This window comes from Erythrolamprus reginae, chromosome 1 (genome assembly GCF_031021105.1).
Source record: "Erythrolamprus reginae isolate rEryReg1 chromosome 1, rEryReg1.hap1, whole genome shotgun sequence".
Lineage (NCBI taxonomy): Eukaryota > Metazoa > Chordata > Lepidosauria > Squamata > Dipsadidae > Erythrolamprus > Erythrolamprus reginae.
Genome location: NC_091950.1, coordinates 40,986,306 through 41,013,546, shown reverse-complemented (window position 1 = coordinate 41,013,546; position 27,241 = coordinate 40,986,306). Strand labels below are relative to the sequence as shown.

At 39.4% G+C, this 27,241-nt stretch overlaps 2 protein-coding genes across 17 annotated transcripts in view; one reads left to right on the top strand and one right to left on the bottom strand.

The window, feature by feature from the left end:
• DHRS7 (dehydrogenase/reductase 7) overlaps window positions 1-3,078 on the top strand; it is a 54,384-nt gene extending 51,306 nt beyond the window's left edge. Inside the window, exon 7 of the mRNA XM_070750645.1 lies at window positions 1,643-3,078. Coding sequence (XP_070606746.1) covers window positions 1,643-1,678 — 36 coding nt within the window. The 3' untranslated portion in view covers window positions 1,679-3,078. The remainder of the gene's footprint in view (window positions 1-1,642) is intronic.
• On the bottom strand, window positions 3,008-24,889 carry PCNX4 (pecanex 4). Of its 16 annotated transcripts, none has more exons than XM_070750524.1 (12): window positions 23,670-23,802; window positions 22,083-22,296; window positions 19,361-20,088; window positions 18,961-19,140; window positions 16,750-17,261; window positions 15,634-15,734; window positions 14,080-14,202; window positions 12,901-13,264; window positions 11,666-11,769; window positions 9,045-10,099; window positions 5,899-6,085; window positions 3,008-3,457 (listed from the first exon to the last, which is right to left on the bottom strand). In XM_070750524.1, the coding sequence occupies exons 3-12, from the start codon at window positions 20,050-20,052 to the stop codon at window positions 3,206-3,208; spliced, it is 3,570 nt and encodes a 1,189-aa protein (XP_070606625.1). In that variant the 5' UTR covers window positions 20,053-20,088; window positions 22,083-22,296; window positions 23,670-23,802; the 3' UTR covers window positions 3,008-3,205. The 16 variants fall into 16 exon arrangements, with proteins under 16 accessions (XP_070606625.1, XP_070606644.1, XP_070606616.1 ...); XM_070750543.1 differs by having other exon boundaries at window positions 22,083-22,240; XM_070750515.1 differs by having other exon boundaries at window positions 22,083-22,217.
• Window positions 24,890-27,241: the final 2,352 nt, after the last annotated feature.

Sequence of the window (27,241 nt, the reverse complement as noted above, 5' to 3'; positions counted from 1 at the left end):
CTGTTTGTTCCTGCAATTCCAATAACTGCATGATATAATGTACCTGCCTGTTTGCTTTGGGCTGGACATTAAAGGGAAGCCAAGCACAAAGGTTCCCACTTTGAATATTAGGTACACAATCTGAAAGCTCTATGCATCATTTGTTTTTGTGTATATTCCAGATCATGGCCTTTTGTTCCAGGTCCAGAACTTTGGTTTTCTCAGAGGTTGAAGTTCAGATATATACAACTCCTATTACTGTATGAACGCACTGGGCCCTGCCCAACATACAGAGCACTGCATTTTTAACAATGCTTGGGACTGGGATCCAGTTAATCTAATTTTTGGAATAGTTGAGGGTTCGTGGGGTAGAATGCAAGAGAGAACAGACCATACTTTGATGATCTATTATGGAGCCGGAGATTTCCCAACTTCCCAGTATAGTGGTATCTCTACTTAAGAACTTAATTCGTTCTGTGACCAGGTTCTTAAGTAGAATTTTTTCCCATAGGAAACAATGTAAAAATAAATAATGCATGCAAACCCATTGGGAAAGAAATAAAAGCTTGGAATTTGGGTGGGAGGAGGAGGAGGAAGAAGAGGAGAAGGACACTCGCTGCTGAAGGAAGGTGAGGTGAGAGGAATCAAAAAAATCCAAAACTTTAAGGCTTAAAAAAAAAGAGGGACTCTGAGGCGGCGAGGAGCACGCGCCTCCCATACACTGCGCCAGAGAGAGGAACCCAGGGGGAATGGCAGGAAACTGGCCGGGCCTTTGTGCCGCTCTCAAATTTCCTGGGAAATTTTTCCGGGCTCGGGTTCTTAAGTAGAAAATGGTTCTTAAGAAGAAGCAAAAAAAATCTTGAACACCCAGTTCTTATCTAGAAAAGTTCTTAAGTATAGGCGTTCTTAGGTAGAGGTACCACTGTAGTGGTGAAGTTTCACTTTTCTTTCCACTATGGATGAGAGGCAGGAGAATATAATCAGGAGCTCTGTTACAGGTCAAATCATCAGTCTTCCCATTATTTGTACTGAGTTCTTCCCAAGAACTAAAATTATTATTATGGTTTGTTGAACAGTCAGCCAGAAGTTATTTATTAAAATTTGCCCAACTCTCAGTGATTCCCCCCCCTCTCAGCTCTACTGGGAGGCATTTCAAAGTTTAAAGGAAAATATTACCACTTTCTGATGTAAACAGGTGGTGGTTATCTGAATGCTTTCTATAATACAATTGCAGAATCGAGACAAACCTAGTTTTGGGTTTTTTAGTTGCCTCAGTGTATATTCCAGAAATTTTCCAAGTCCATAGCTTATCGCGTCAAATAGGCCATTAAAACCAGATGTGATTCTTCCACCACAGCATTTTTAGCATGCTTTAATTCCAGACACAAATTATTTAATGAAATGCTTCAGATTCAAGATTACATATTCAAATGTTTAAAAAATGTGGTCCTAGGTGTATTGGATCATTAGCTAAACCTCATTAGTTTAGTATGGATTATATGTTATCATGGTTTTAAAATGAATAGCTGAGTGGGAATTGTATGCTAGTAAAACATATTTTTTGCTTTTTCTGACTTCTGCATACATATTATATGCATGCGATCGAAGCATTCCAATTTGACTTTATTTGACTGGTCTTGGCTAATTGTATTGTTTCTTACAGGATGCTGATGCTTCTTATTACAAAAAGACTTCATAAGGAAAAGGAGCAGCTGAGCAGTCCTTTGAACATGAACCAGCATAAGGAAGACAGAGGAACCTCTGCTTGAACAGTTTATGGTTTTCTTTTGCAAACACTTTGGCAAAAATATGCAAGACAGATGTACCCGTATAAAGCTTCTAGCTTTGCAGCATGAGATGGCTACCCAAAGAAAGCTCATTCACTTGTTGGCTTTTCAACATATATATCAAGATGATGATGATTCAAATCTGTCTTTCTCCCAACCCATGACCTACTGCAGGAATGTGCAACTTTCATTGGTTTCAGACCCACACAAACGTTTCATAGTATGTCAGGGACTGTATTTCTAAAGTGAATTGGCCAGGATCCATTTTCAGGAGTTCCATGGGTGCCTTAAGCTTCTGCAGTGCTTAAAGTGCTTATTTTAGCCAATTAAAAACCTCTCTTTCAAAATGCAAAAACAGCAACATTTTTGGCACCAGTCAAGACAGGGACAGGGAATAGCAAAATGAAAGGCAAAGGGACCCAAACAAGATCCAGACACATTCTGGGTCAACCACAATGATGATTCTGCTCTCTTAGTAAATAGGTTTTTATAATATGTGAAAGCCATACTTTTGATAATACTTTACTTTAGTAAATCTCAAAAATGTGCTTCATTTCAATTTTTCATAAGATAAGCTTCATAACTTGGGAGAATTAAAACTTCTATCTGCTATTTCCAACTCAACAATGAAGTACTAAAAAGCTGGGTTTGAATCTTGGAGTTACACTGTATGATTTACAGTTCTATCAATTGCAGATGAACAGAATACTTTGTCACTGTGACAAGACACTAAATACAGATTTTGCAGTACCTGTCCTGCAAGCAGTATAGCCTTATGATAGGAAATCTGCTTGGTCAGGCACCTGACAACCCCAAACTTCATGGCTGATCTGTCAGGTAGTATATTTGTTTCCGACTGTGACTTGACTTTCTGTTTTTTTGTATAAGCTCACAACTTTTTACCTCATTAGGCAGAATTTGTTTCTAAGTAGGAGCATGGTTAAAAGTTTGTGGTTGCCCAATGATGCTGGAAACTTCTATTGAACCAGGATATTTCTTTCCATTAATATTCAATTTGTAATTCTTAACCAATGTGGTTTTTTTTTCAAATTGAACAGCTATTAGATATTTTTCAAAGTATCCCTTTCCCCATAATACAAATGTTATGATTTTGCAAATAAAAAAAATAAACTTATGCTATAACAATAACATGTATAGACTCCGTCTTATAGTAAAATACTTATCTATGGTTTAAGGTATATAAACTTGTACCCCTGTGGAAAGTACTTGTCAATACAGTATTGGTAATGATTTGGGGGATTTTATATAAAAATGTATACAATATACAACATTAAAATGCATAATTATCTTATTGCCTGCATTAAGTTTTATCTCATTGTCACCCGATGCTGGAAGGCATGTACTCAAAATCCCTCCAAAGAAGTGCCCCCGTTCCACCCAATTGTCAGTGAAGGAAGGGAGTGCCTTCATTCTGGGAACTACAAGAAAGTCAGATGAAGAGGTTCGGAGGAATAAACAGGATAGCCAAGGGGAGGATCTGCTGCTTGTATGGTCAGGTTCCGCAGGAGTACGGGGTGCGCTTGGATGCTATAGCGTTCCTCATCATCGTTTGTGGCATATAGGAGCTCCCAAGAGAGGTTCCCCCACTGTCCTCTGACAGCTTCGTCGTTCAGTTTTCCCACTTGTACTAGGAATTCCTGAAGCGTGAGTATCCTGCCAGTATAAACTCCCTGGAAAATAAAGATAAGGACAAAAAGTTGCCTTGTCTTTGAACACTGCAGAGAAGTCAGATTTTATTTTTTCTTCAATTAGAAGAATCCGGGCCATGGATACTGTGAAGTATCTAGATCAAGATATGGTTGGTCTAGAGTAGTGATGGCGAACCTTTTTTTCCTCGGGTGCCAAAAGAGCGTGTGTGCACACTATCACGCATGCGTGAATGCCCACATCCATAATTCAATGCCTTGGGAGGGCAAAAACAGCTTCCCCCACCCCTTAGAGACCCTCTGGAGGCTGGAAACAGCCTGTTTGCCAACTTCTGGTGGGCCCAGGTGGCTTGTGTTTCACCCTTCCCAGGCTCCAAAGGCTTCCCTGTAGCCAAGAGAGGGTAAAAACACTCTCCCTTATCCCCCCGGAGGCTCTCTGGAAGCAAAAAACACCCTCCCAGAGCTGGGGGGGGGAAAATCAGCTGGCCGGCAAACGCATGCATGTTGCAGCTGTGCTAGGGCAACGGCTTGCGTGCCAGCAGATATGGCTCCGCATGCCACCTTTGGCACCCATACCATAGGTTCGCCATCACTGCTCTAGAGCCACAGAAAACATAACCAATTTAAGTTGCTTTCCTTTTAATGTATGGGTTAATGGAAGACCCTGAATTCTACCCAGTACAACTCAGCAGACTCCGTTGATGCTTGTATTTTTTTAAAAAATCATCTAATGACACCTTGGATGTGTTTTCTAGATCATGGTACCTCTGGTACAAGGTAGTCCTTGACTTACAACAGTTTTCTTAGTGACCATTCAAAGTTACAACAGCATTGAAAAAAGTGACATGACCATTTTTCATACATGATCGTTGCACCATCCCCATGATCATGTGATAAAAATTCACATGCTTGGTTCATATTTATGACTATTGCGTGTCCCTATGTCACCTTTTGACAAGCAAAAGCAATGGGGAAGCCAGATTCACTTAAAAACTGTGTTACTAACAGCAGCAGTGTTTCACTTAACAAATGTGGCAAGAAGTCGTAGAATGAGGTAAAATTCACTTAGAAACATAAATTATGGGCTCAATTATGGTCTTAAGCTAAAGACTACCTGTATAGCATCCCCTTGGAAATCTGCATGGCTCTTACCCTGATGAGGTTCTGAAAGGCACTAAAACTGGGTATTGTCCAGGCCTTCAGTAGGGAAGCTAAGGAGCCTCTGTAAGATTTTGTGTTAATTCTTTCAAGTTTTGTTTTGCTTTTTTTTCTTTGGACACACACCTTCTGTCTATGTCAGTCATTTTATTGTTTGCTATCAAACCACTGCTACAGTCCTTTTATCACAGAGATGATCAGCTTGAGGCGCCAGGCCCCACACAGAAATGGGAGCCTCTACAAGATCTCTAAAAATGGTTATCAAATTGTAATTTTAATTATGATAGGGGGGTAATATTAAAACATGGCTAGAGCACGATCCTATTACACATCTATAATCCATTTTAGTACAGGTAGTCCTCCATTTACAATCATTAAATGGTTCAAAGTTACAATGATGCTGAAGAAAGTGACTTATGAGCAGTCTTCACACTTACAACCATTGCAACATGGCCATATAATCAAAGTTCAAGTCAACTGGCATGTATTTACGATGATTGCAGTATTCTGAGGTTGCATGATGTAATTTGCAACCTTCCCCAGGGACAAAGTGAACTGTGACGCATTTCACAACTTTGGCAAAATTGTCATAAAATCAAGAGTGAATCCCTTGACTACTTTGCTTAGTGATGGATATTCCAGTCAAAATTATCATTAAAGAACTACCTGTACGTCATAATCCACATTTTGTTTTTGTTTAAGAAAACAGCCCTCCAAAATATAAAGTCTAGCCAAGAAAGAAATTGTGCATCTCTTTTTTTTTAAAGTTTAAGTACAGGAATTAACTGGACAATATTCATACAATGAAACCTTAAAGCCTAAAAAGACATCTAAAACATAACTAACATTTTCTGAAATCAAAGCAAGTAGATATCAATGGCAAAGGCAAATTCTGAAGTTTGGAAGTGACACAAAAGTACAACTTTTTTCTAACAGGATTTCACTGGAAGGAATGTCACAATCAGCGCTGGATATCTTAATTACTAGGTAAATTTTTAATGAAACTGGTCTTAAGTTATTTTGTTAAGGAACTGATATTAATAAATTAATTATTTGCAGACTTTTCCAGAAGCAAGTCCTTCACTGATACCTAGCTTTACCATCTAAATCCATAATTGAAACATTCATTAATAAATTGTGCCACCCATTCCTGAAAACCTCTTTGAGTTATACTAATACGAAGGCTAGCATCACAACACCAGCTTGACAAACAAAAATAGAAAACATGTAAATATTGCCATTAAATTCAAGAATGGAATAAGTGGCATATTAGTGAAAAATCCACTTAAAAGTCAGAAATCTCTTACCATATTTGGGTCATGCCCCAAAGAAAAAAGATACGGTGTTTCTTGTAAAACAGCTTGTGGCCATTCCTTTTCGGATACCAAACCAATGTACCAGTCATTTTCATATTCTTCAAGATAGTTTAGCAGCTCTTGAAAGTCTTCAACTGGACCCAGGCTTGCTTTATCAACCATAAGCTTCACTGTATATCTGATAAACACACAACACACAGGAATATATAATGAAAAAAATGAGAATAACTCTAGAGATATATCTGGAGAATAGCCTCTATAATATATAAATGGTTGGCAGACCTACAGTACTAGGTTTAGCTATCAACCTGATAGATAACTTATCAATGTGACGGATAATATCTCTTATCATATTGGTATATGTTTTGAAGCATACATTCCAAGCATTATGAAGGCAGTCATACAGCCTCCAACCTACTCCTCAGTTAATTCAAACCCAATTTCTCAATATTAAGATCATAACCTCCCAAGAATTCCTATTTTAGTCTAATGATGATAAAGTTTTATCTTTATTTGGCCAGTAATTTCAAGCGCAGATAATTTCAGACCAAGCTACAATGAAATTTGTTGATTTGTCTTCAGCAAACTGAAGGTGTAGAAGTTTGTAAATTATTAACACATTAGCATGATATGGAAGCTCACTAAAGATCATTAACTTCCTTCTAATATATTGACTTAGCTCTACTTTTTCATTAAGCATTTATCAGACAGCACATACTTATTCAACTGGTTGGGCATGGCATCTTATTTGCTAAATACATCAAAGCAAAATTTAAAATTGCTTTGAACATAAATGATTTTCTAGCAATTTCACACTGAAAAGATATCTCAACAATTCCTCCCTCACTGAACACTGGAACAAAGTGAAAGTGATCACGAGGTATATACATCTACCATTATTTCAAACCAAATGGTCTGGACAGCAATAGCCTGTGTAGTAGATGAGTAAAGCAGTCAATTGCCAAATGATTTTTGCACATAACTTAAAAGTTATATTTTATAATCTTTCATTGAATTTCACTGGGCAAACTTGAGACAATCCACATCTATGCATCTGCTGATGTTTACTTATTGAACTGAGTGTCATGTAACACAATGATCTGCCTCCTAGCTGTGGATGTGCATAAGAAACAACAGACTCCTATGCAATAAGTTCATTTTCTTGCCACAATCTTTGTCACTGAGAATTTCAGGAACATGTTAGTGAGATTTCATTACAAAGAAATAGCTCTTCCGCTAAAATATTATAAAAATTGATCCCTTAGAACATTTTTTTAAAATTCACCAATACTATTTGTAGCATGTGATACTGCTCCCTCTCCTATTCTGAAGTTTTTGAAGCATTTCACAATTCACTTTTATTGACTTAATGAGCAATACCATTTTCAGAGTGTCCCTTTCTATTCTACCTGTAGGTAGAACAAAGAAGATATACCTGAAATATTACTCTGTCCATTCCACAAGGCTTCTGTTTTATAAAATAGAGCAAAACCAAATTCTTGCCTGGAGGCTTTTAGGGTCTGGATGGGTGTCAACAGACTCAAACTCAACCCTGATAAGACAGAGTGGCTTTGGGTTTTGCCTCCCAAGGATAACCCACCTGTCCGTCCATTACCCTGGTGGGGGGGAATTACTGACCCCCTCAGAGAGGGTTTGCAACTTGGGTGTCCTCCTAGATCCACAGCTTACATTAGAGAACCATCTTTCAGCTGTGGCGAGGGGGGCATTTGCCCAGGTTCGCCTGGTGCACCAGTTGCAGCCCTACCTGGACCAGGAGTCACTGCTCAGAGTCATTCATGCCCTCATCACCTCAAGGTTCGACTACTGTAACGCTCTCTACATGGGGCTACCTTTGAAGAGTGTTCGGAAACTTCAGATCGTGCAGAATGCAGCTGCGAGAGCAATCATGGGCTTCCCCAGGAATGCCCATGTTTCACCAACACTCTGCAGTCAGCATTGGTTGCCGATCAGTTTACGGGCACAATTCAAAGTGTTGGTTATGACCTATAAAGCCCTTCATGGCATTGGACCAAAATATCTCCGGGACCGCCTTCTGCCGCATGAATCCCAGCGACCAGTTAGGTCCCACAGAGTTGGCCCTCTCCGGGTCTCGTCGACTAAACAATGTCGTCTGGCGGGACCCAGGGGAAGAGCCTTCTCTGTGGCGGCCCCAACCCTCTGGAACCAACTCCCCCCGGAAATTAGGATTGCCCCCACCCTCTTTGCCATTCGCAAACTTCTTAAAACCCACCTCTGCCGTCAGGCATGGGGGAACTGAGATATCTTCCCCAGGCCTATATAGTTTATGTATGGTATGTTGTGTGTATGTTTTTTAAATTAGGGGTTTTAGTTTTTTTAAATATTAGATTTGTATTGTACATTGTTTCTACTATTGTTGTGAGCTGCCCCGAGTCTACGGAGAGGGACGGCAAACAAACAAACAAACAAATTAATTCATTAAATAAGTACAGAAATGCTATATATACATGGATACTTTTTGGGATGTGCCTTCTCATCTTTACCCCTTTGGCCTCTGATAAATGAACAGGAATAGCCAACTCACAGACCATGATTCAGAAACATCTAGCTCCCGGATCATATGTAGGATATACATTTCTTCAGCAGGCATGATCTAGCTGGCCTTGCCTAAGCTTAGATGCTTACCAGGGATAAGAATGATCTTGATTAGAATGTGGATGGGGTGCCTCCAAGAATACTAGGAATAAGAAACTGTAAATTGCATAGTTGTGTCCAGGAAGACATTAAGAGACAAATTTGACTTGAGTTGCTTTTATATGACTATATATATAAAACATATTTTTTAATAGCCAGAATATTATTTGTATCTTAAGACTTAGAATAATATTCATATTCAGAATATTTGTATCCAGAATATTAGTATCTTAGATTTAGAATAGCTTTGTCACTTTAAATGTACACTAGTCTGCATCCATTAAAATGAAATTTTGTTGCATACAGCTCTTAAAGGGTCACCACCTTCAATATACACTGCATAAACATGACAAAATAAATTACAAAGGTAAGCATATACCCTTATACCCACATATATTATATGACACAGAAACAACAGAGTCTAGCTTGGATATGTGCATGTACATGGTGAAAAAATTAATTACCTGAATGTTTTTAGTGTTAATTGATATAACTCTTGTTTTCCTATTAACCAGTCCAAACAGACTGACCATGGAAGGCTCCCATTGTAGGCTCTGAAAATATGGCCAGGAGAAACAATAGTGTCATCTAATCCAAACATTGCAACGTAACAGGATAAGGCACTTTGGACATATAAATCCTTCAGAGCAGTGTCTTTAAAAAGATCTTTGAGCAAATTTGTAGGATTTTCTTTCAAATGAAGCAGGTCTAGCTGGCCAAGTAAAAAATGATACCACTCTACTGGAAACTTCTGCTTCATCTGATGGAATTTGGCAGCTGGTAATGGTGCAGTTCTCCATTCTTCAGGAATGCTTAACAACTCAGAATAGAAGTTACTGAATTTAATAGGGGATGGATCCATATTTCCCCCATATTTTCCAGCATCTAGAACAGGAAGACCAAGAATAACAGTTTTATAGAGTTTATTCACACTGGCTACTTCAAGTACTTCATCATCTGTGGTATGTATTTCTACTGAGCCTGGAAGAGAATAGAAAGGTCTTGGCGAACCATCTTGTAGTACTGGGAAATTCGTTTTTAATGTTTTTTTGATAGGTTCATCTTCGAAGAGATTGCTATCATCAGTCCACTCGTCTGTAGATTCCATACTGAGTTCATCTTCTTCTTTCCATGAATCTGGTCTTTCTACTGCCTTATTTAAAATTTCAGATGGTCCTACTGAAGAGTGCTCCTGTTGGGGTTTAGACATCTTTTCAAGATGTCTAGGTGTCTTTGACTTCTTATAACAGTACTGGATTAACATCCATAAGAGTACTTTTATGAAGTCTTCTTTCAACTGCTTCCGATTTTCAGGGGAATCAATTATTCCCGATAAGGTATTTCTGGCATCTGAGTAGAGTTTTACAGGAAGAGCAGCACAAGGTGTTAAAATATTTCCAAAATGAGGGTTGAGGGAGAACAGCTTATTATGTTCCTGATGTTCAAAGGCCATTGCAAAAATATCATCAACTCTGTGAGCTTCAGCAGTATGACAGGAGGTTTCCTGCAATTCTAAACCCTGGATTAAAAGGGGAAAAAAGCATACCAATTTACTGACCCATACCAAATCATCATATTGAGGAGAATACTATTTACAACACTTCTTGATTTGCGTATCTAAACAATCTGGAATTAGAAGAATGAAAACAATGTGGAAGAAGAGGAAGGAGAAAAGATCATCAATGCTAATCATATAAACCAGAGGTGTGAAACTCGCATTGTCACAGTGGCATCACATGTCATATCGGGACTTTTTCCCCCTTTGCTAAGCAGGTCATGGATATGGCCAATGCGTCACACATCTGGCCCACGGGCCACGAGTTTGACATAATAAAAGCCATACATTATGTTCCTTTTGTATTTCTTTGTTTTCCCATTTAAACACAGAGCAAGAGTTTAGATTTGTACTATGATTAACCCATTATTCTGCCCCAGCTACGGACCACAAAGAATGCAGCACACACAATGTCTGTACAAATCTAAGTTTACTAATTAAGGACTACTAATGAGCTTCCTTAGTAATCTCAAACACAAATACAATTTAAAGCAGTCTTTTCTGAACACCAGCTGTTAATTCAAATTCATAAATAGCCAGCACGAGTCCATAGAATAATAACTAAATTCTGAGTAAACAGTCTTGTAGATAACAGCAATCTTACATGGTTGGCAAAATGCCCAGAAGCAATTTGCAGGAAAAATGCCAAGAGAGAACAAGAGCCCATCAGAAGTTTCTGGCATCAAGACACAAAGGAATATGAACAAAGTTGTTTCCTGCAAATTGGTTCCTTCATCTCCATCCCTTAAATAGGCTAGGGCAGTAGCCAATTAGCCCCAAGACTTACTCCTGAGGAGGAGGTTCCTGCCTTTTGGCAGCTCTGTGTGCCCATGCATTGAAAATAGGCTCCTCCTCTTCTTTCTCATCACTGATGGGAGCTTTTGGAGGTTCTGAAGGCCCTGGCTGAGTCCTCTCCAGCCTCCTCACTGTCCAACTCGGGTTCCAGCTGAACAAGCCACTGGCACATCACCACATCAGCCTCTTCACTGTCAGAATTAGCTACCAGCTGCACGGGCTGCTAGTGGGCCACAACACTATCCCTCACCACAGGGCCCTTCCCCCAGGTCTGTCAGTCCTGATGCGGTCAGGATGAGAACTGGTCTTGGAAGGCTGAACAAGATCTGGAGCATGGATGGAGTTCACATGTTCCCAGGTGAAGTACTCTGGCCCATACCCCTTGACAAAGTACTGGAACCGGTCCTTCATCCACTGGAAGTCACGAATGCTGGTGACCTCGTATTTGGGTGGTTCATCTCTGTCACGGGGTGCCAGCTAATAACAGGGTATTGTGTACATGTAGTCAGAAAATACAGCAATCTCTTAAATGGAAGTTAGCTAAAATGGCTGTTGTTTTTGACTTGATAGAAAGTTAAATTTATTTTAATTGAATCAAGTAAGCTTTTGTTTTCAACTCTTCTCAGTTATATTGGAAAGCTAGTTCATATACTTGTACATTTAAAAAGTATGGTGATTTCTACTAATATGCAAAGGAATTACAGCAAAACAACGCATGCTTTTAATGCTACTTGCCTTGATATTGAGACAACAGTAAGCATAGCCTCTTTCTAAAACAAGGATCCATATTAATCTGTCTTGAAATCGGCACAAGTAGTGGGATCCTGGTGAACAGAAACCTTTGGAAACAAGAATCCCCAAATAAGGATTAGTTTTTACTCAAGGTTATTTTGATAGACACTGTCCACATCTTAAGTAAAAATGATCAGATACTGCAGTAACAGAAGTTGGAAAAGTGGTATATAAACATTATGGATGCAGTTTAAAGTCACTATGTGAAGCTCATTATAGATATGAATTCTAGCTACATGTCTCTTAACATATCTTGCATTTTTCAGGTATTTTACTGCTTAGAAATTTTAATAAATGTGGTGGTTTTATAGCACAAATAGAATTTATAATGATAAAAACGCTATCCCTGAAATATTTCAGGACCAAAAGAATTAGTGACATTTTGATAACTACATAATTTTCAGGCATTTCTATTGGAAATTAATAGTTTGTAATTTTCTGCAAAATATTAATTAAAAATATATATTAAAGCAAAAACTGACTATTGTGCATAATGTTACATATTTTTTCTTTGATATACCTGTAGTCATTATTATAAATTTATTTGTCACTTATCTTACAATTTGAAGAAACTCTGAATGGCTGAAATTTAGGAATATATCAGTAATTAGTAAATTTCCAGTCAAGCCCAAACTATCACAACTGAAAATCTTGAATTGGGAGCATTTCACCCCTGATATAGCCCCTAAAGATCAGGTTCTTTCTTTTATTTCTCTGGTTAGTTGTGGAAATATCAAACATCTCTCTTTCTCCTCTCCCCCAGTCATTACACAATCAAATCCATCACCTACATTCAACTGCACTGGGTGAACTTTGGGCTAATTGCTCCTCATTCAGTCAAATTATCTTTAGGATTTTGTTGTAGGGATTAAATTGGATGAGGGATGTAGGCTACCTTAAACTCCTGGGACAGAGATCTGATATCATCTACAAGCAAACCAAAGCATCAGTTTGTTAATTAGGAAGAAATTATATTTTCATTTTTATGATACTGAAATGTCACTTAGATTATTATAGAAGCAAATAATTTCCTACATCCATGAGATTATTATACAAGAGTCTGTAAATCAGTCCTGCTGTGTCTAGAAACCTGCAGCAGATTCCTTTGCAGTTGAGGGCAAGTTCTTGGATAATTAATCAGCTGGTCTCATGACCCAAACTTACCTAGCCAAACTTACCTAGCCTGCCTGTTGAGAATGCTGATTGCAATGCCATCCTTAAACTTGGAACCATCTGTTGATAATATACAGCATCAGGACCTATGCAGGCCATCATGCCCACAGCTCCTGGCCAGCTTCGGACTGGTCTTGGAAAGCCAATCAAAAATATTGGGAGACTAAAAAGTGATAGCAAGGGAGAAGAAAGCAATGAAGAGAGCGCTATGATGGCCAATACAATTGGAAAGAAAGCAATGTTCAGTGTAATCAGAGTAGCTGTGGATTTCCGACGTTGTTTTTTTTCTGTCCACGATGTCAAGAGAACAGTAACGGCAAATTGCAATTTTGAAACAAATTGAAACAGTCGACTCCGAATAATTCCAACCTAATAAAAGAGAAATAGCAATAATGTATTTCCTTCATTTATAGGCTTCTTCATGGGATTTCACTTTTTCTAAAGCATTTAGAGTGTACATGAAAGACCCTGAACTTTTATTAGTGAAGCAAAATCAAGTTTCCGGAATTTCAATTGAAGAATCTGAATTGATTTTGAAGGGAGGGTAGAAAGGAAATTACCTTTGGCAACAGAGAATGATGTGGGTCTTCTTTTAAAAAATCCAAAGGCATTTCCCAGATTAATTGACTTATAACAGTTGTGGTATCACCATGGTTTTGTGATTTACGTTCAGGTGCTTGACAACTAACTCATATTAATGATGATTGCCGTCATAAAGTCATGTGATCCCCTTTTGCAACTTTCAGACAAGTAAAGTCAATGGAGAAATCAGATTCACTTAACAACCATGTTACTAATTTAACAGCTGCAGTGATTCACTTAACAAATGTCACAAGAAAAATCGTAAAACTGGGCAAAACTCACTTAGCAAATTTTTCACTTAGCAACATAAATTTTGGGCTCAATTGTAGTCATAAGTTGAGAACTATCTGTACCATTTCAGACAAATGATTTTCCAATCTTTTATTAAAAAACCTCTAGGGTTAGAGCACCCACAACTTCTGTATGTAGGCAAGTCGTATTAATGGACTGTATTCCACTGTTGTATTTTTTTGAGTAGACTTTTGAATAGACTGCACTTACTGCACTCCAGTGTGCAGTTCCCTATCACCTTGGTTCTAGTTTGTTTCTCAAATGGGGATTCAACCTATACAAGTAAAATACGATAAATAAAGGCATTTTACCAGCAAGAGTCTAATTCCTGTATCAATGCTTTTGTTCCACCAGAGATCAGTAGTGAACACCAGCAACTGCACTGCAGACACTACCACCATATCCAACAGAGCATGCTCTGTATCTTGCCACACCTAAAACAAGTATTTTTACAGTTTCATCATACAGATATAAGATACACTTTACAGTTCATGACTGATCAAGTCCGTTGTTCTGTTTTATCAGAACAATAAAACAATATTGCCTAAAACCTAGTGGCCCCTCCACGATCTTGCATCCCATGGAAGTCCAGGCATCAAAGCAAACAATGGAATGGGTGTGTGTGTGTATGTGTGTATGTATGTGTGTAATAATATTACTTTATAATTCTTTCCATTTTACCACATTTTATGGTCTTCATTTCAATTTCTAGCTTCAACACGTGGAAATACATGTAACTTCAAATTCTTAATGGAAAACGTACTTGAGAATAAATGAATTATATAGAAAATTTGCAGACATAGAATTAAATAACACAGAGTCTCCCTCATACTGGGTTTGGCTCCTGATGGTGTCAAGGATATGTCCACTGATTTTTTTTTCTCATGGACACTTTAATTGAATTATAATATCATAAGACAGTGGCTTATTCCAAAACAGAAAATCCTTAGTTAACAAATTAACTAATTAGGACTGGGGATTTTGTCACTAATTCATGTGATTGTAAAGAGTGATGTCACACAACTGTGCTGAGTTTCAATGGCAATTCTGGTACCTCCTGCTTTTGTTTTTAGGCACAATTCTCATTTTCTCATTAGCTTTTCTTGTGGAAAGCCAGCAGTAAAAGTCAAAAATGGCAATCAAATGACCACAGGATGCTGCAACTCTCTTAATTGTGAGCTTGTTGCTGAACCACCCAAATTGCAGTTACACGAATGAGGGGACATTGTGATGGCCATGACTTTGAGCTCTGGCTGTAAGCCTACTTGCTTAGCACTGTGGTAACTTTGAACTGTTTCTGAACAAATGTTCATTATCTGAAGGGTACCTGTATGTTTTTAAATTTCCCCATCTAACTAACAGCCATTAAAATCATTGTGGTCTCCCTATGCAAATGCTAAATTAGGATGACCCTTTCTGGAATGCAAATTCAGTCAGGTTTCACCTATGTGTGGCTGTCTGCTGTTATATGCATCAGAATATGCTTCATTAAAACAGCAATTCACTGAGCTGAGTATAATGAGTCTTGGCTGTTAATGGAATGTTATTCTATCAATATTTAGCAAATGCTAAAAGATTCTATGCAATCATTCTAAAAATATATCCTTACTTTTGTATTAGTGTCAGAAGTCAAAAAGTGCCATGTTTGAGGTCAAGCAATGCTACCCAAAACCCTTTAACTAGAAATGTTTACATTTAATACCGATCCTAATATACATACAGAAAAGACATTATTTACAATTTCAATTTCATGGACTCAAGTACTAATTTCTAATTAGAATGAGTTTTCGTCTTTTATTTAATAGGTTCAGTGGTTACATTGTACGATATTATCTCATGAAAAGCATAAAATACTTGAACTTTACCATTCTAAAGCTTCTTGAAAATCCAATTGCAATATATATGGATGAAATATGATGTAGAGAATTGTCTATGGAAAGAAATGCTATCATAGCAAACGGTGACACTGAAATTACAAAAAAGAAGATACAAGAGTGTTTTTCTTCAACTGCATAAATAGTTCTATTCAGTTTTGATCCTCTGATTTTTATTTTGTTTCTGATTTCTCTTTTGAATTCTCTGGCAAGGTAAAAAAGGAAAACAACAAGACTGAATAATTTATACAGTTTTCTCATGTTCTTTTTCTTTTACAAATTTCATTTATTCGAGTGAACACTGGAATATGTATAAACTGCCAAATAAATGGTATTTGTAATGTAGCACTTTGGAAAATGGAATAGTGAACATTCTTTCTGGCATGCAGAATTCTAAAATGTTGAGAGGTCTTTATAGCAATCAGATGTCTCATAATCATTTCAGTACTTGCCTCTCTCAATTTCAGAAAGCAGTACTGAGTCATAATATAAATTTAATATTTAAGTTATCAAATCAAATAAATTTTAACTTCAAACCTGATATAACATCAAACTGTTACTCAACTGTTACTCAATCTACCACTGTTGAAAAGTGGTAGATTGAGGAAACCGGAACATTTTAAGAATTGAACAATGTATTAACTACATATTTGGTAACAATTTTCCTTTTCATGGTTAATAAATCAGAAGTCAGATGATCCAATATATATCAAACAACTTTGTATTTTTGCACGAACTATAATACTAGCATTGTATAATGGCCAATATCATTTCCCCAGAATTTATCTCAGAATCTGTTTGCATGTTAAAAAGTGCATAATCTTTTCATCCCCTCCAAAAATCAGTCTGTAGACAAACCTTCAATCTCTCCTGGGCTAATGATCATTTTCAATGTTAGATTAAATTTAAAACTATCAAATTTTAAGGTAGGAGAGGAAATCAATTTCAGCAACTAAAGTTTAGAAATAAGCTTTTACTCAGTTTCTGATCTGATCATCACCATCTTCTCCTTGCTCCTTCCCTTTGCTCTAAACACATTTCATAATTTCACAACATGCATTTTATTCTTTGTGTACTTGCATAAAAGAAGAAGCTGAGATTTCTTACCTAAAGTGAGTAAAATCTTTCTTAACATACCAATTTTCTCGAGGTTCTTTTCTTTCCTTCCGGATACATTAATTGTCATTAGATCTTTAGGATAAAAGGGATTTCGGAACAATCCAAACAAATACACTGTTTGAATCTCTCTGAGAATCCATAGAGCAATAAGCAATACTATCAATATGTAACTAATAACACCTTGTAGACTAGTCTTGGAAAATGTCTGAAAACCAAGGAAGAAGTGCAGTAAGCCAGCTTCCAGAAGAACAAAAATCAATACAGTGAAATAGAACATGAATTCCTTCCATACAAATTGTGTTCTACAGGAAGACGTGTTTTTAAATTTGCTGGAAGCTAAACAGCTGATCATAGTGTATTTGAAGGTTAATCCAATCTCATTTAGATTAAGACTTAATATAAATCCACATCCAGTCATGAAAAGAACCACACCAAGCGTGTTAGGGATGAAGTAAGATGCAATAGCTGTTCCCAAAGAAATGATAAACATTGCTAGCAGTCTGTAATAAAAAAAAATGTATATGAAAGAAAGAATTTGTACAAATAGCTTTTCTATTTTCACTAACTCTTCCCCATTTAACTAAAACCATCACCCAGAGTCAGTCTCTGGGGGATATGGGTGGTTTATGAAATATACATACATACATATATATTGTACATATATGTACTGTATGTATATATGTATCTATGTATGTATGTGTATGTATGTGTGTATACACACACTCATGCACACACACACACGTACACTGTGTAACATGGTGATATGATGCTATACATTACTGAGAATACAGAATAAGCAAAGGCCTGCAGGTTTAATATGTAAAGTATTTAGAAAACATCTTAGCAGCCTATATAAAATTGCACAATTGGGGAAAAATCTGTATAACTCTTTATCCAAACAAGAATCCAAATTGTAGCATCCACAATACAGTGGTCCCTTGACTTTCATGGGGGATATGTTCCAAGACCGCCTGTGAAAGTCAAATTTCCGCGAAGTAGAGACACTCCCTTTCTTCCTTCCTTCCTCCCCCTCCCTCCTCCATTCCTGCTTTTACTTACCCCCAGAACCCGCAGGGGCAACGGGGCGGTAAGCTGGGGCCTTTGCTGAGCTTGCTGCCGGCGTCACCCATGGCGGCGGCTGCAGCATCGGTGCTCAGGGTCAGGGAAGGGGAAGAGGAAGCTCAAGGCAAGAGGGATCCAGGCCAGGACTTGAAGCCGGGATTCCAGGCCGGTCAGCTGGGAGGCTGGACGTTACCACTAAGGGAGACGGCTTAGGTGGGTCGGGGAAGAAGAGGCAGCGGCGGCAGTAAGGTTCGGCTTCAAGTGGAGCATACCTCCGAGAATTAAAGGGGAGTGATTGGGAGGCTGGGGCGGAAGCGGAGCTTTTATTTAAAGAAGCAGGACAGCTGGGGCGGGGAGGAGAGTTAAAACGCATAGTATTGTATATCGGGCAGCCACAGGAAACCCCATGGTATTCAAAAAAAGCGTGGAGCATTTTTTTATTAATATTTTTTGAAAACCCATGGTATAGCCTTTCCGCGAAAGTCGGACCCGCAAAAGTCAAGGGGCCACTGTAAGACTTTTTAGCTTCTGCATGAACATAACTAGTTCAGATGAAGTTTATACCTCCCATGGTAGTTGGCTTATCTATTCAACATCTACAGTCTAGAACTCAGGACTCAAGAGAAGTTAGGATACTTGCAATTATCTGAGAAGGTATACCAACCTGCATCGTCACGGTGGCATCATATGATGTATCAGGACTTTTTTCCTCTTTGCTAAACCGGGCAGGGGTGAGGCCAGCATGTGACCCATCTGGCACATGGACCATGAGTTTGACAAGGTCTCTAACTGAATTACTTTGCCTTATACAGTATCTTAAATAATATTTCGTGGAAATTTGATCAGACAAATGAACTTATTTATTTATTCAGGCTGCTGTCTGTATAAGAGACTAAATTATTTGTATGTGTGGACTATAATTACTGAAATCAGAAAATAAAATGTGGGCAATTTCACCTGATTTAACTAAAGGATTATTCTGACTCTCAATAATTATGTGACGGTGCACTGATGATAGTCCATGAAAATTTATGTCAGAATAAATACCTTCACATTTGAGATACTACAAGGTTTTTAAATTGTTGCTAACATGCTTAACTATCTGGAAATACTGAAGTTATGTAAAATAATGCTTACCTTACATTAGTTGACATAGGTGAGCCCCCTAGCCCAAGTTCCAGCACTTGTTCCATTCCCCAGAGAAAAAGTGCATCCAATGGAGGCAGAATTCCCAAAGTCCATAGGAGAGGCAACAACAAAAATATGATGTGCATAACCTGATTGACCAACTTTAAAGCTGCAGCATCACCAACAAATCTAAATGGAAGTAGAATATTATTTCTAGAATGGAAAGAATGGAATGGAAAAAGATTCAATACGGATCTGCCCACATTTCACTGTACTATAAATTTATCTATAAATTTATTATCTATAAATTCATTATTTATAAATAAGCCAATGGGTATCAAACAAGTTGGTTACAAAGCTAGATTGATATCCTTTTAGCAGCATAAGTTATTATTTGTATTTTTTTTACCTGTGAGCAAGGTCCACTGCTATGAAGACAAAAATGTAGAATGGTCTCATGAGAGGAACAATTTCATAAGTGTCCAGTGCTTGATAAGTAGCCGTCTCTGAAGCAGTATTAACAATTAAGGAATATTCTCCAATACACACTGTCAACCATCCAAATACGAAGATCACCACAGTTGTTCCAATATTATCTCCATACAAAGAGGCAATTCTGCTGGGCAGCAAATACCAAGTTCCTAAGCCACATAGTACTCCAGCAACAAGTGAGTGAAAAAACACATTAAGTATATATTTTTTGCCTGGAATAATAAATTTGATTGTTTCTAAACCAACACAGCTAGAAAATTCCCATTCATCTTCCTCTGTCAGTATATTGTGGACATGCAATCTTTCTACAGGTGCAGTTTTTTGTTTGGCATACAAGTTTATTCCTTGAACAATAATAGCTGCAACAAGCATTAGTCCTCCAGAAAGTGCAGCTGTGCAATAATCTTGCAGAACACTTAACTGATATAAAAGCGTTCCAATTCCACCTAGAATCCATGGTATCAGGAAGAGAAGAATCTGATTCAAATAGATGTAAGAAGGTGCACAGTATCCTAACTTAAATTGAGGACCACCCAAAATGGTCTGTGGAAATCGCTTTAACAGGAATTCTTGCTTGTGGTCATTCAATAGAGGCACATCTGGGCCCATAATTATTTACTCAAATTTTGGCTGAATCTCATTTTTCTAAAAAGGAAAGAAAATTAAAAAAGGAGAAAGCAATTTTACCAAAAGTGCACTTTTTCAAATATTGCCAATAAAGCAGTGTTCTTTTAGAAAATTGTGCATGCATGCCTCACTTTAAAACATCAGAGATTCTGTTAATTCATTCTTTCAAAACCCAATGATCTCTACTACATTGCTTTGTCCCGAATCTACAGAATAAAATGTTGTAAGGGATCTTGGAGGTCTTCTAGCCCAACCCCCTGCATAAGCAGGAGAGCCTATACCACTCTGGACAAATGGCTATCCAATATGTTCTTAAAAACATCTACCGATGGAGCACCCACAACTTCATTCCATTGATTACCTGTAATTGTTCTCGCTGACATAAAATTTATCTTTAGTTCTAGGTTGAAACTCTATTTGATGATAAGTTTCTATCAGTTACTTTTTCTCTTGCCCCCATATGCTTTCGTAAGCTACTCAAAACCCACCTCTGCCGCCAGGCATGGGGGAATTAAGACTTCTTCTCCCCCTAGGCTGATACAACTGTATGTATGGTATGTTTGTACGTATGCTGGTTTTATACATTAAGGGGTTTTAAGTTAGTTTTTAGTATTGGATTTTTACTGTATATTGTTCATGTATATTGTTCATGACTATTGTTAGCCGCCCCGAGTTTTCAGAGAGGGGCGGCATATAAATCCAATAAATTGAATTGAATTGAATTTGCAGAGTAGATTGTTCACTCCCTCTTAGTAGCAGCTCCCAAATATTGGAAGACAGCTATCATGTCATATTAGATACAACATAGCCAGTTCCACAACTATTTCTCATGTTTTAGCCTGCTTTTTCAATCTATATTATGTGTCATATATTCTTGAGAACTACCTTTTCTGTAGCAATAAAGAACTATCAATATAGTTTACTCAAAATTTATTGCCTTGTTCTAGCCCTATTTTTAATTGTCCCTGTCTCTAAAAAAGTGAAGTGCAGTTCCCAAGTTTTCTACTATAACATTTAATATAATTTATTTGTTTATTGATTTATTGATTTATTGATTTGATTTGATTTGTATGCCGCCCCTCTCTGTAGACTTATCTTATAGATTTATCTTATAAAACTCACTGAAACTAGCAATGTAAGACTTTTTTAAAAAATGTTTTTTGGAGTACAGTGATCCCTCTATTATCGCGAGGGTTCCGTTCCAAGACCCCTCGCGATAATCGATTTTTCGCGATGTAGGGTTGCGGAAGTAAAAACACCATCTGCGCATGCGCGCCCTTTTTTTTCTATGGCCGTGCATGCGTAGATGGTGGAGTTTGCGTTCCCCGCCGCCCACGCAAAGGGGAAACCCTGATTCGGCTCCTCGCTGCTGCTGTGCTACCAAGCAGATCAGCTGCTGGGCGGCCGAAGGAACCTTCCCTGGGTCTTCCCCCTCTTGCTGGCGGGCGGGCGAGCGGCGGGCATCAGCGAGGAGCCGGGGTTTCCCCTTTGTGTGGGCGGCCGGGAAGACCCAGGTTGGGGGTTCGGGGGGTGCTGGGAAGCCCCCCAGGCCGGCTGCGACCTTTTAAAACAGCCGCGCCGCTTCCCAGCTGAGTCCTGAAGCCAAACGCCAAAGGCGAACTTCCGCGTTTGGCTTCAGGACTCAGCTGGGAAGCGGCGCGGCTGTTTTAAAAGGTCGCAGCCGGCCTGGGGGGCTTCCCAGCACCCCCCCGAACCCGGGTTGGGGGTTCGGGGGGTGCTGGGAAGCCCCCCAGGCCGGCTGCGACCTTTTAAAACAGCCGCGCCGCTTCCCAGCTGACTCCCAAAGCCAAACGCGGAAGTGGTTTTTTTTTAAATTAATATTTTTTTAAAAATCGCGATATAGTGTTTCGCGAAGATCGAGATCGCGAAACTCGAGGGATCACTGTACTAGTTTTCATACCATGTAACATGATAAATTTAAACCAGTATGATATTAAACTGACTCTCAAGGGAACACATACTATAAACAATTTATCTTTCCCTTTCCATACCTCATTCCTTGCAGAATTTTTCATGGTCTGCTTGATCCAGGGATCAGCAATATGACGCTCATGGACACGTAATGTGCCTTTCAAACCTTCTCTGAGATTTACTGGCCAACAGGTTCTTGTGTCTTGTCCTGATTTCTGAAGTGTGAAATGATTGAATGCTGAAATAATCAAGCTTCAAAATTGCTGTTGTGTCCTTATTGGAAATGTTCCGGTCCTGTTTTGACCGGGTTTAAATAGTATTTAAATAGGAATTCTGATAAGGCTAGAACAATCTACCTGAAAATAATTGTTTCAAGATGGAGTGTTTGAAGCCCAAAATATTTCAAAGCGTTTTACACATCTCTAACCCTGACTCCCTCTCCACTGCAACAGAACCTAGTATCCTGCATTACCCAATTTCATTTGTCCTATTGATCAACTGAGAAAATAAATTTGTTCTCCCTGTCAGGAAAGCAGTTGAAAATGACTCCTTTTCCCAAAAGCAATAGCAACAAAGCAATTTTAACCTGAGCTTTTCTAACCTGCAGGAAGAGAGACTTACATGAGGATACTACTTAAAATGTGAGCTCCTATGTACATATAAGGGTATACTATATAGTGGAATTGTAAACATATCTATGTATTAACACTCTTTAGAGGGATTAAGTGTGCTCCTGAAGCCATGATCTGGCATCTAAAAAAGTACTGTAGTGTTTTCTTTCTTAAGATAAACTTTTGGATCAAATTATATTGGCACAAGACGACTCACTAAATTTAGAGTTACTGTGATCCGGAAAGTATTCTTATTGTTAGGTCAGACTACATCTATTAATATATTTTCAGTTCTTCACTCAATCATGGACCTCACAGAATATAACCATTATGGGAAGATACTAAGGCTGGGATATAAAATAAATATATTTATCTAATAGAACAGAAAAATACCAACACAATTAACTACGTAGACAGCAAAGTCAGTTATATATTAAATTCTTTTGTACTTATATTGAAGTAAGAAAATGGGCTACTGCCATAGGCTTCAAAGATCATTTTCAATGTATGAGATTTGTATCATTTGTCAGAGTATATCTACATATGAAGGTTTGTGGAGATTTAAATATACACAGCATTGGTCAAAACCAACTTTTTGTTTACAGCACTTATTGTTACCAATTAACCAGAAAATAGGAACAGGTGTGCATCAGTGCCATTCAGATATGGAGAAAGTGTGATTTACAGTACTGTATTGTTTTCTGGGACCCAGAATGTTGGGGGCAATATGCTGATTCTGTAAACAGCTTAGAGCAGTGTTTCCCAAACTTGACAACTTGAAGATATCTGGACTTCAACTCCCAGAATCCCCCAGCCAGCATTTGCTGGCTGGGGAATTCTGGGAGTTGAAGTCCAGATATCTTCAAGTTGCCAAAGTTGGGAAACACTGGCTTAGAGAGGGCTGTAAAAGCACTATATTAGTCTAAATGTTGTTGCTATTGCTAAATCAAACTCTACTAAATCAAAAGCAGAACTCTGAGGAGCCGATTTCAAAAGTGACACCACCACTTCGCTCTTTTTCCCCCCACATCCACCAGCACTAAGCAATCCCCTTACCTGCCTTTACATTTCAGAATCGTTGCAACGATTTGCAGGCCGGTTGGGGCTTTCAGGCCCAATAATAAATGGTGCAAAAACAGCCAGCGGCCTAAAAATACACAGCAGCTACGATCTCGACTAAAAAAAAAAAGAGCAGCTCGGTTCGCCCCTCCTCACTTGGCAACTGCAGGAGCCACAACAAACAAAAGGTTTCCCTTTTCTCCCTTCCAGCCAATGCACAGTTACGCAGGGGAAGAAATGCGCGCACACGTGTACACACACACACAAACACACCAAGAAAGATCCCTGTCGGTTTCGGCGATTAGAAGGGAAATTCCCACTATACCAGGACTGCGCCAGAGCCAAATGCCGTGGGGCAAAACGAGCACCTCCACATATAAACACCCCCCTCATCCCGTCTTAAGCTGCTTTGTGCGGCGGTGGAGCGGCGCGAGAACGAGCGCGGCCTGAGAGGAATGAGAAGGTCGAGCTTCTGCTAAAGGAGGAGGCAAAGCGAGCCAAGGTCGCCTCAGGCGAGCGCCGCTCTTCCCCTCAGCCGCCTCTCGAGGTTGGCTGGGCTGGACCCGCCACTGCTCTCGGCCGCCCCGCTTCTCCTCAGGGCCGTCGCCATGTTTTTTTTTTCATTCCTTCAAAGCGGGGATGCAGAGAGAACCGGGAGAGGAATAAGCCGGTCCTGAGCGGCCGCCATACATACCTGCGTTTTCCTCTCCTCCCCTCAGCGCAGCCGTGCCCCCCTCCGCTCGCCCATCCGCCGCCACCCGAGCTCCGGCCTGCCCGCTCACCCCGTTGCAGGAGCGAGAAAGCGGCGTGGGAGGTTTTGACTCGACGGCCCCTCGTCTCGGGAAGGGGGAGAAAGGAGGTGGTAGTAGCGCCGAGCGGGAAAACGTCTCCGGCTGCCTTCAGCCGCCTCTCCCCTTTGGGCTCGCTTTCCTAGCGGAGAAATCCCAGTAATCCGGAACCCTGAGAAAGACGTTCCGTGGCGCTTTGAAGGCAACTTGCATTGCGGTCTTGCAGATGCCGCCTCAAATATTATGTAGCCTTAAGTCCGGCGGTCTCTACTCCTAGGAAGTGAGTGGCAACCTGCACGGTTATGAATAAAGCATTTGCTCAGGGAGGACTTTTCTGACGTTTCGCTGATCTTTGTCGGCCTGAATGTTATCAGACATAAAGAGGGTCTGCACGAACACCACCTTTAACAGCTTGTTTTAGTTCTGTGTAAACAAAGTCATGCGTCAATAGCATTAGTCATAGAATAGAATAGAATAGAATTCTTTATTGGCCAAGTGTGATTGGACAGACAAGGAATTTGTCTTGGTGCATAGGCTTTCAGTGTACATAAAAGAAAATATAAATTTGTCAAGAATCATGTGGTACAACACTTAATGATTGTCATAGGGGTCAAATAAGCAATGAAGAAACAATATTAAGGATACAAGCAACAAGTTGCAGTCATACAGAAAAACTAGTAGTAATAGTAGTAAAAGAAACTAGTAGTCGTAGTGCAGGCCTAGTAAATAGTTTGACTGTTGAGGGAATTATTTGTTTAGCAGAGTGATGGTGTTCTTGGGGGGGGGGGTGTTCTTGTGCCTAGTTGTTTTGGTTTGAAACAGTTTATGTCCAGGATGCAAGGGGTCAGTAAATATTTTCACAGCCCTCTTTTGGACTCTTGCAGTATACAGGTCCTCAATGGTAGGCGGGTTGGTAGCAATTGTTTTTTCTGCAGTACTGATTATCCTCTAAAGTCTGTGTCGGTCTTGTTGGGTTGCAGAACCAAATCAGACAGTTATAGAGGTGCACTAATACTGTATATCGCTTCAGAGTGCTTTACAACCCTCTCTAAGCAGTTTACACAGTGAGCATATATTGCCCCCAACAATCTGGGTCCTCATTTTACTCATCTCAGAAGGATGGAAGGCTGAGTCAACCTTGAGCCTGATGAGATTTGAACTGCCAAATATTAACACATTGTGTGTTAATATGCACCAAGACAAATTCCTTGTATGTCCAATCACACTTGGCCAATAAAGAATTCTATTCTAATGTGAAAAAGTAGTTGCTTCGTTTAAGATTCAGTAAAATGTCTATGGAGATTCTCAGTCATCCAGGTCATGGTTGTCTGAAAAAGTCTTTTTCAAGAGGCAACTGGGCTTTCTGGTTTTTCTTTGAAGACATTTGGCTTCTCATCCAAGAAGCTTCTTTGGCTTTAGATTGAATAGTTTTATTTAATTTCTCTGCTTCTCTGAGACCCTTTTTAGCTGGGACACCAACTTTAGCTGCAGTCACGGAAACCCAACTCTGTAACTGGGAACGGTATCTCACATTGCAATTGGACAGGCTGAACTCATACTGGGTGATGATAGTAGATCTCAGCATCTTTTCTGGATCTTCACAACTCTAACCCTGCCTTCTTCTTTGGAGTGGTAGTTCCACTATCCAATATCCACTATCACTACCTATTTTCTGGGATATGTCCCCTTAACAGCCACTCCATATATCCAATGCATGAGACCACAGCATGCCAGCCCCCACTCCATTTCCACTATCCCCCTGATTCTGCCTTACTGTACTAGCAATTTAAAAAGTAAAGTGCAAAATAGTTTCAATACTGGAATCTTTTGACTATGCATGTAGCATAGAATGCTATTGTCAGATACAAACATGAGGGGGGAAAACCCCAAAACACAGTTTTGAATTGAGTATTTTTATCTCCGTTACAAACACTGGCACAAACTGACATCCATCAACAGGAAATTCAAAGTCAGAACTAACTGTCCAGTAACTGTTCCACTGTTTTAAACTATTACCTAGCCCTGGCCAGCCACCCACATGCTAGCCCCACCCTCTATTCTTCCCTAGGCCCCATCTAGCCTGCAAATCATTGTAACAACTCAGAGTAAAGACGGGTAGACATTTAGCAGGGAGGTCAGCAGGGTTCCATTGTCAGCCACACTCAGAGTGCCTGCGCGCAAGCATCCATTTTGCTTGGCCATCCATCAGCTGTTTGGTGTTGATGTCTTTGGTGACACGTCTGGTGTGGACTCTGGGGTTTGGTGGGTATAGTGTCATGGTGGCCGTGTTGTTTTTGGATCCCCACGTAAAAGGCAATCACAGTTTCTCAATTACCGGCCGATGACAGCCCCAGGCCACCAGGCACACCAGGGTTGACATGTGCCCCCCCTACCATGGGAACCACACCTGGAAAACAAGGCACAATGAGGGTTCCGAGCTACCACCTGACTCCCTGTCCAGGTTCCTTGGTTACTGTCTCTGTTTTTACATTGGAGGTCCCCGAAAGAGGATGATCTGAACTGGATGTAGCAAGCTACAATAGAAAACCGGGCGAGTCTTCCCTAATAGATGCAGGAGTTATCACAATTGGGAATGGGGCAATAAACCTTATATTGTGGTTTCCAGGATAAGGCATCCACTAAAAAGTTCCACCCACCTGGTATGTATCTCAGCATGAAATTGAAACGGCTAAAGTACAATGACCACCAGACTTGTTTGAACAATAATCTTTGTGGGTTTTGGAGGGCTTCTTGATTTTTATGATCTGTCCAGACTTCAAA